This window comes from Pseudophryne corroboree, chromosome 5 (assembly GCF_028390025.1).
Source record: "Pseudophryne corroboree isolate aPseCor3 chromosome 5, aPseCor3.hap2, whole genome shotgun sequence".
NCBI classification, from domain to species: domain Eukaryota; kingdom Metazoa; phylum Chordata; class Amphibia; order Anura; family Myobatrachidae; genus Pseudophryne; species Pseudophryne corroboree.
The window spans coordinates 640,519,863-640,530,098 of NC_086448.1; the positions used below are offsets into that span (position 1 = coordinate 640,519,863).

The following is a 10,236-nucleotide window of genomic DNA, read 5'->3' on the forward strand; positions in this document are numbered from 1 at the left end:
TCTCTTAAGTAGCGTACTGGGAGCAATGTCCTGAAATATTTGCAGGGAGTGTCCTAGGAAATCCAGCTTGGGAAGCTTTCTAGTCTCCCGCAGCAGGTCCTCCTTAGCCGAGTAGTAGTGGCATCGTAGAATAACATCTCTGGGTTGCGCTTGGTCTTGAGAGCGGGGGCGAAGAGCTCTGTGAGCTCTATCCAGCAGAAATTGATCTTCCGGCGTTGAGGGCGAGAGATGAATAAACAATTTCTTGAGGAAGCCGGGGAGGGATGTCATATCCACTTCCTCAGGGATCCCCCTGATGCGAAGATTATTCCGGCGCGCCCGATTATCCTGGTCTTCCTGATGTTCCAGGATTAGGCGCATTTCTTGCTTCAGGGTATGGACATCGTCCTCCACCCCCTGCTGGAAGGCAACCACTTCGTCCATTTTGGACTCCAGGTGGTCTGTCCTGTCCCCCAGGTCTGAGATATCGGCTTTAAGGGAGGTAATAGCGGTGTGGACCTCCGCCTGTACCGCTTGTACAGATCTCCTTGTCTCCTTGATTTCGCAGAAAAGCAGATGGAGATCTTTTCGTGTCAGAGGAGAATGATCGGAGTCCTCCGAGTCTGAGACGTCGAGTTGTGATGTGGTCTCTTGATCTTTTGGTTTGGAGTTTGAGTATGCGTATTTCTTCAGGTTCGGAGTGGCCGCTGCCGCTTGTTGCTTTTTATTGCCTTTAGACATGTTGAGCATGCGTGTGTAAATGTTGGATTAAAGAGAATCACTGCATCAGTGTATTTGAGAGCGTCCCGGTGGCGGAGACGGAGCAGCCTCTATTTTATGACATAGGAGATCCCGAGACTCAGGGCATACTCCGGCTGGTCACATTATGAAAGTTAAAGTACACAGCTTGCAGCTGGGGTCATATATAAGGGCTGCCAGTAGGTGGAGCTCCAGGCTCATATATCATAGGTGAAACAGAGCTAAGTAAATGGTGAGCAATATTTGCGGTGAAATACTCTGCCCTGGTTGAAAAATAGGGCCCCCCTGTACTTATTTATTTGTATACCCGGGTGAGCTGGGCTCCTCTAGTGGGCCTGTGATGGGGGGCAGTGAGCCAGTGCCATGTGGTGTGCTCCGGGTTCACCGGGGATCTCTTTCCAATCCTGCAGATCAGGAGTGTTATTTTTGAGGTTCACTGTAGGTATCCACCGGGGGGGGGGAGGGGGGAGAGGGGGGTTCCCTGCCTGTGTTCCAGCCAACTCACAGGGTCCCCTAATCTCACCTCCGGCCGCCGGGGGCCGCACCCGCGTCCGTGCTCCCCAATCCAAGATGGCCGCCAGCCGCGGGATTGCCTTCTTCAAGCCCTCGTGAGGGGCTCCGTCGGGCAGCGAGGTTATCACTCGTAGACGGTCCCGGCTTAGAGGGGGAGAGCCGCCGCCGCCGTCAGCTGCAAGCCGGAAAGGCCCACTGCTCGTCTTCGGCGGCTCGCGACGGTCGTCCCGGCAACCGCAGGGCTCCGTGCAGGCAGCCGCCCGCACCCGGTCTCACCCTCCGCCTGGCGCCGACAGGTCACTGCACTTACAGGTACTGCTGGTAAGGTTGTAGTGCTGATAGCTGAGTCTCGCCACCTCCCGGCGGGTCCCTCAGCTCTCGTCCACCGCGGGCCGGGTCTCCACTAAAATTTAGCCCCCTGCTTGTATATGGCGCCTAGGCCCCAACCCGCAAGGAGGCAGGAGGCCTCCTCCGGCTCCGGGACTCGATTTGTCAGGTGCAGGGGGGGTTATTTGAGGCAGCAGGGGTTATGTGTGCCGGAATACGGGCCATATGGAGGGTAAATTGGTACCTTTACAGCTCTGGTGCCAGGAGCTACACACAGGCACGTCTCTCCAGCTCGGCTACCAGGCCACGCCCCCCGACAGGTAAATTATTTTAAACCCTCACAATGTTTCTATGGAGAGAAGCAGGAAGAGAGCACACAACGGACTTACCAAAAAATAGAGACATCTAATAACTAGGGATGGGAATCATTTGATGTTTCATTGGAAACATCGGATATATGGTCCCAATGGTCGCTGTTTAACCCTGCAATGTTGAGGATCCAATGTTTCCGCACCATCGCTAAATTTCTCCCCCAATGTTTTTCTCAATTTTCCAATGTTTTGTTTTTTGTGTGAGTGTCACTGTGTGGTGCTTTTACTGCTTTGGCCAGCCAGCTCACTCTCTCCTTGTTTTATAACCAATAACAACTTAAGAGACTGAAACAAAACAGCAACCCACACTGTCATTGACTGGACTTCTGTGTGAGCATTGCTGCTGCTGCTGGAGGTGGTGGCTGACAGAGTGAACGACACTCTGGTCAGCCAATCAACTCACTGCATGTGCTAGATAGACAAGTACATAGATATATAGATAGAGACTGGCCTACTGTGTGCTACAGCAGTGTGTGTGAGCAATGCCGCAGGAATGTGATTAGTGATGTTGAGCATACCTCCCAACTGTCCTGATTTCAGTGGGACAGTCCCGCTATTCTGACACTGTACTGCTGTCCCACCCACGGGCAGCATTGTTCCACATGCGAGGGGACAGTTGGGGGAGGCTTTGATCACCCGCTGCTCTGCTCTTCAAAGCAGTGAGTGATCTCTGAATAGATGCTGTGCACGAGGGAGGGGTGCAGGATATGCTGGATAACTTCAAGCTCCTCCCCCAGCTTTGCCCCATCCTGTCCTCTACTCTGTTATACCCTGCATTGTGCTGTCCACTCCCTCTCTAGCTCTTTTCTGCATTGTGGTGCCTGCCCCATCCCCATCTCTATGTCCTGTATTGTGCAGCCCCCCCTGCCATTGTCTTCATTATGAGGTCCGCCCCCTCCCGAATCCTCATCTGTATGTCCTGCATTGTGCTGTCCGCCCCCTCCACATCAGTATGCCCTGGATAGTGTGTACCCCCCCCCCCCCCATATGTATATCTTGCATTGTGCTGTCATTTCTGTGTTTCACAAACCCTGACTCATTGGCACTGCTAGATCCTGCACACTACCATCCCTGACATCCTGGCATTGCCAGTCCTCACCGATACATCACCTCTAGGTACTGGTTCACCCTCTGAGGTTTTGTATTTTCTTCTCTCTCCTCATGTTTTGTGATTGTCCTCTACTCTGCCCTATTTTAAATTGTTAATTCCCCCTATTGTTTTGTACTGCCTGCTGGAGTCTACTGCGGGGTCCACCCGGAGGTGCACATGGGCCCCCTCCTCTGTTAAAATGTCTGTTTGTGCCACTGCCTGTGATCCAGAGTTTCCTACCCTTGCACAGTCAGTGGGAGGCTTCTGTTCTTTAATTGAGCCTCCTGCTGCCCCACCAAACCCTCATCTTGCTCCCGGTTTTAGCAAGGGGTTGCACAGCATGTCTCTTACAGTCTAATGCCATTTCTGGGGCAGGGAGGGTGCGTCTGCCTGCATTTGTGAAAATGGAGGCATATAGCTGCCGATTAAGGGGAAGGAAGATGCCAGGGATCTCTGTGGTAGCACAGAGATATCCTGGCCTCTGCGACAGGGTGCTGCCCAATGGTGTGTCAGTGATCCGATGCTGCATCCTTGGAAGCAGGTGGGATCAGTAATGCAGCAGGAGATGTCTTTGTGTAATAGATGCCTCCTGCTGCATCACCATACAGAGCTATCTCTGCTGCTTCCAAGGAAGTGATAGCTAATCCAACCACCCTGAATGACCCCCCTATATTCATTATCTACCACCCACATCAGTGAGACAGGGGCAGATTGCTCTGTTATTGCAGGGACCCTGAGGGACATACGCTGTCCCCGTGCCCCTACTATCCAAGATGCTGCTTGCTGTTATTAGACTGTAATCTGTGCATAAATCATATATTAGACTTTGATATGTTTTTACATGCAGCATGATATTTTTTTCAAGGGACAGTATATTTATTTCACAGGGTAGTATATTTATTTCAGGGGCAGAATATTGAGTGGTAATAGATACGCCCATAGGTGGAACATGACACGCCCCCTCAACAGAGCACCTCACCTACAATCTACAAAACTAGTTTTCAAAAATAGGGAAGTATACTGTGATCCCGGTGGCAGCTCCCAGGACACGTTACTTGGGACTGTGGGAGGAGAAGAAGTGGGTCACCCTGATGGCACACTGGATAGTGACACTTATCCGTCACATGGCAGTTACCAGTTCGGCCACACTTGTAGGCAATGTGGATTGGAATACTGGCCCATTCCACCATATGTAAAATAGACATTCTGTTGACCTATATTAAATGGAGGGCCTGGAGCTGTAGCTTCACCTGCCCCATAGTTAATCCAGCTGTGTTAATAATATATATATATATATATATATATATATATATATATATATATATTGTGTACAAAAAGGTGCAAATAGCGCTACAACCTGAATATTCTATAACCAGATATCCCTGAGATGGGAGATCTTAAATTACACGTGAATTGGTGCAAAGGTTAGCAAATTAATAAATTAGTTAAAAAACACTCCCAAGACAAATGGTGTCGCAACCAGATTTCAAAATGTCCAATTCCCAAGGGAACTTAGTTTTCAAAATTGTTCTAGTGGTAAATCAGATGCGCCTTCAGTGTTCGTGAGTAATACGTTGCAAATCCTTAAGTGATAGTTAAAATATGCGTACCAGACATACGTGGAACAATCACCTTATTTAGGGTGTCTTTGCATCTGGATGTTCCTTACTCGTACTGACTCTCCGTTCCCATCCGTCCAGATGTTGGTGTGGAGTTTGTACGTATATGCAAGACAGTGTATCAATATACTGCTCTTAGAAAGTGACTTGGTGCTACTTTTGTGCAAAATTTGCAATAAAGTGAATATGTGCAGAAGAAGTGCTGTAAGTGTTTGTTTAAAAATATATAAAAATGAATAAAAATGAATATATTACTGGCAGTTTTTCCTTAGGTAATGTGCTTAAATACCATTTACTAAGGGTGCAACACCATATAGTTCAATACCTGCAGACACAGCTCCTTAGATCGTGGCGGTAAGGAGCTGTGTCTGCAGGTATTTAAGTCTGATGACGGAATGACGGCAGCATCGTTTAATTTATTGCAACTTTAGATGTAAGTGCCTCATATCAATATACCTCCTCTCTAGATCTCCTCTGAATTACTGAACTATATGGTGTTGCACCCTTAGTAAATGGTATTTAAGCACATTACCTAAGGAAAAAAGGGAATCAGCACACTGCCAGTAATATATTCATTTTTATTCATTTTTATATATTTTTAAACAAACACTTACAGCACTTCTTCTGCACATATTCACTTTATTGCAAATTTTGCACAAAAGTAGCACCAAGTCACTTTCTAAGAGCAGTATATTGATACACTGTCTTGCATATACGTACAAACTCCACACCAACATCTGGACGGATGGGAACGGAGAGTCAGTACGAGTAAGGAACATCCAGATGCAAAGACACCCTAAATAAGGCGATTGTTCCACGTATGTCTGGTACGCATATTTTAACTATCACTTAAGGATTTGCAACGTATTACTCACGAACACTGAAGGCGCAACTGATTTACCACTAGAACAATATATATATATATATATATATATTCTCTGTGGTGGAGAAACTGATATGCAAAAAAGCAGCTGCACTCCTTTTTTTATAAAAAAAATAAGTGTATCAACACTTTATTAACACATAAAGAAACAGAGTTTCTTTATGTGTTAATACACTTATTTTTTGATAAAAAGACCATTTATATATATATATATATATATATATATATATATATATATATATATATATATAATGTGTGTAAACTTAGCCTCCAACAAGATAAGCATAATAGAAGGATGATTTCTCATTTCAGAAGATGATTAGTGTATTATAAGCTTAGGTAGTCAGTTTACTTACAAAATAAATAGAAACATTGGTTAACATTGTTTAACATCGGTCTCACAGTACCAATGTTTAGGTCTAAACAATGTTTTGTAACCAATGTTGAAAAACATAATTTAACAGATGTTTTCCTTCAATGTCCCATCCCTAGTACAAACTGATGTTACTTTTCTATTTCTGGAGTATTACATTGTATTTTTCAGTGATCTAAAAGCTAGCATTTATATATAAAGAGAGTCTTCCTCTGTTAACCTGTGTACCATGTATGAGAAAGCGGCTTAGTCTGTTTGGTAAGCAGGCAGCACATATTTCTGTTGGTTTGCTGCTTCCCTCCCTCTATGGAATTTTGTTGTTTTCTGAAATGTCTCTTGACATATACACATAGACATATATTGTCCTGTTTTTTTGTGAGCAGATATTCACAACATAATAGTCTATTCTCAAGAACTATCAAAACAAAGTTCACTTTTTTTTTAAAGTGTTATTTTTTGGTATATGGACTAGTACTAGTATTTTATATTTGTTTAAAAAAAGCATATACTGTATATCACTAATCGCATTTTTAATGGTGAGGTGAAAGTTACGCTACAAAAGCCTTGTCTGGTCAATGGTTTGGAAGCAAAGTGACAGGTAGTGCTATCAGATGGCTTCTGGCTTTGAACCCGGCGTCTGTACTGAGCATGTGCGGCCATCTTACTGCAAATGCGCCAATGCGAGCCGATGGATCGGAATTCATTATGTTGTACATGATGTCAACAGCAGTCATTTTAGTGTATCCTAAAACTAATTTTACATTTCTTTAAGAATTGTCTGAAAAGCTCCCAAAATCTTGCTTTTTGTGCTAATATTTGGAGATATTAATGTATTACATAGTAGGTTAAATCACCAACTATAAAACATTGCTCTATATTTACAATTGTAGGTCATAATGAGAGTAGAGTGCAACTTCTTCCCTGCAGTGAGCATATGTTTTTGTAGGCTATCATATGCCATGCATATCCATCAAATGTCAGCACCTTGTATGACATCTGATGGATGCATACACGTCTGCCTGTGCTATATTCAAACACATAGTAGGATAATTGTCAGCAATGTAAAATTCATACACCCTCTTAATTTTTTTTTTTTTTGCATTTGTGACTATGGGCCTAATTCAGAGTTGATCGCAACAGCAAATATGTTAGCAGTTGGGCAAAACCATGTTCATTGCAGGGAGGGGGGCAGATATAACATGTGCAGAGAGAGTTAGATTTGGGTGGGGTGTGTTCAAACTGAAATCTAAATTGCACTGTAAAAATAAAGCAGCCAGTATTTACCCTGCACAAAAACAATATAACCCACCCAAATCTAACTCTCTCTGCACATGTTATATCTGCCACACCTGCAGTGCACATGGTTTTGCCCAACTGCTAACAAACTTGCTGCTGCGATCAACTCTGAATTACCCCCAATGCTCGCATGTTCCTTAATAAAAATGTAATTGTGAAAGCAAATAATTAAATAATTAACTTAGCTATGGGGATTACAGAACCCCAAATATATCAAATGTACTAGTAAATATATCATTAGTAGTATATTATAATAATGTTATATATTGCAACATTTTTTAACAGTATGATATACTGTATACCAACAAGATAGAATGTCTCTGCGGTTATAACCATGACAGATCACTACAGTATCATATATCATCAACACATTGGACAGTTTCTTCAATACATATTGCATACACACACAAGTATTTATCAATGGCTTCTAGCTACAGATACATAATGTAAAATATACAGTTACAGATGAAACAACTGTGTCTTGTAGAGATGCCAAGTATGTACAGATTACAAATGCTTGGGAATGTCATGGAAACCACACGGTGGCCGGAGCTAACTGGGGAAGCAGAGTGATAGTTTGTGGCAGTGTACATATTCATATGCCACTGTATTATAATTGGGGTGAAGCCACCCCTATACTTGGCAACTCCCTACCTTTGGAATCAGGACCTATGAGATGTCTTAGTTTCTGATTAGTAGAACAATATGGATTTCTCCCATGATGTCCAGACATTGCTGAAATATAAACGTATGAATGTTCTCATTTCCAGGCATGTTACCAAGAGAAGTTTTAAATCTGTTGGGGTTTTGTCTACAAGACTGTAGCAACAGATTTAATGGGCAGAAGACAAATTAACATAGATGCTCTGCTTTTCAGATCTATCCAGGCTTAGTGTACACAGGCTGATGGAAGCAGTCTTGATGCCCTGGCGGTACTCACTCCTTCTGCATCTTAACTTAGTACATGAGAATGAAAGGTTAGTGACAACTTTTGCTCACTTCAGTCTGGGAGTCTGATGATGGTCATTTAATTCCTAGCCTATTGCCACTCTCTCAGCCCATCACTGACACTGAGGACCAGATGCTGGCAGCTGACAGCTTCATGGGTAAAAAGCTACCCCTCCATGCCATTGGAGACATGGGACATTGGAATCACTGGTTAAAGAATATTATACAGTTTGTATGTGCCCCTAAAAACTGGTGCCTTAGGTTCACCATTGATAGCATCATCCTTGAATGCTCCTCTGATATCCCAAACACTGTAGGATGGTAGCGGTGATAATGTGAGAGGTTGTTGGGGCTAGTTCTGGAAACTCTCAATATTGTTATTCAAAAATAGGCATAAAGTAACTGAGTAAATGTAGTTGTTTCTAAAAAGATTAATGTATGTCACTTTGTAACATTTAAGAACCAATATTGTCAGCTGAGAAGGACTGCATTACTGTCTACTCTGATTACAGTATGTATCCTCTTCCCCAGACTCTGTTTAGAACACTTGATAAAACATTTGTTCTAACTGTAGGTAGGGAGGACCTCCCCGGAGAAATAATCTCTAACTTATTTTCACTGTATCTGATAACAATTAATAGTTATTATTCCATTAATTTCAGGGTTCTGTTTTCTATTAGCATTTTTTCCACACTGATTGCTGAGGGGCACCTACATTTTTGCCGATGTTTCTACCAAATGCAACTTTTTTTTTTTATTAATAAAATGTAAATGTTTTACAGGGATGATCTATCAATTGAAACTAATCATCTCAGATAGTTCAAAATGTATAAAATAAATGCTATACAAACTATTAAATATAATAATAATTTTGATAATATATAATGACTTTATAACACTGAACTTAAATCTCAGGTACTCTACTGTAATGTTTGTTAATTATCACTGTCACAGCTTAATGCTTAGAACTGTCTTGATTCTAGTGACCCACTGACTTACCCATTTACAGCAAATCCAGTATTAATATAAGAGATAATATTACCTTGTGTCAGGCTATTCCAGCTTGGATGTCATTTATAAAGCATCAAGTATCATACCATAACCATCGCAATGCATACTGATCCAAAATCAAAATTGAAAGGACAGCTTGTTAATTATTACACTGGAGGTAATTTACATACAAATTTGCCATAACTTTGTTTGATCTGTGTGTCAAAGGAAGTGAATGCTATTGGTTGCTATGCATTGAATTACTTATGCAATTTGTACCATATAGTAAATGGCCTTTAATGTCTGAGAGCACATCATATAAAACATATAGTAAATCATGAACAAGCATAGAACAAGCTGTGTCTCTGTTAAGTCATTTAAACCATCATACTTACTTAAGAAATAATATAACAATAATTACCGTACTGTGCAAATAAATCAACAATAGGGTTATACATAATAATATTAACCTCCAAACTGGTACATTTAGCATTATTTTATTACATAGACTGCAGAATCCAGCAATAAAAAAAGATAATAAAGTGTCATCTGCACTCCTAAAGCATGATGTATTATGTATATTGGCTAACAGAGTTTAAAGCACTTACCCTCGGACTCTTGTCTCAGGTCTGTCACTCATTCCTCCTTAGGATAGAATGAAATGTTTTAATATCACACACTAGAAGAACACAAGGAGTCAGATTACAACAAGTGGCCTGATTGGGTTTTGCTAGAGTAGGGGTGGAAATGAACAGTGCTGTGTGTACCAGATATGATGAAACAGTAACATTGATGCCAAATAGTATTCAAATATAAGAATATCTTATCAAAATTGGTTGACAATTTCTATCGCAATTTAATTTAAGGGAATAGTTCTGCATACGGGGGGTCATTCCGAGTTGATCACTCGCTAGCAGTTTTTAGCAGCCGTGCAAACGCTATGCCGCCGCCCACTGGGAGTGTATTTTAGCTTAGTAAAACTCGGAATGACCCCCACTGGGAGTGTGCTTATATTTATTAATGCAGTGATATAGCACCTACTGAGCTTTATTGAATGCACAAGTTGTAAAAAATAATAATAAAACATT

General features: G+C 42.1%; 1 protein-coding gene across 2 annotated transcripts in view; it reads right to left on the minus strand.

Annotated features, from left to right (window-relative positions):
- AQP4 (aquaporin 4) overlaps window positions 1-9,822 on the minus strand; it is a 148,964-nt gene extending 139,142 nt beyond the window's left edge. The window contains exons 1-2 of one of the 2 annotated variants that reach the window (XM_063923639.1): window positions 9,757-9,808; window positions 9,201-9,275 (exon numbers count right to left, since the gene is read on the minus strand). Coding sequence is in view for 1 of the 2 variants with exons in the window: in XM_063923636.1 (XP_063779706.1) it covers window positions 9,757-9,788 (32 nt within the window). In the remaining variant the exon portion in view is untranslated. Of the gene's footprint in view, window positions 1-9,200; window positions 9,276-9,756 lie in introns of both variants that reach the window. The other variant, XM_063923636.1, reaches the window with a different exon arrangement.
- Between the last annotated feature and the right edge of the window lie 414 nt (window positions 9,823-10,236).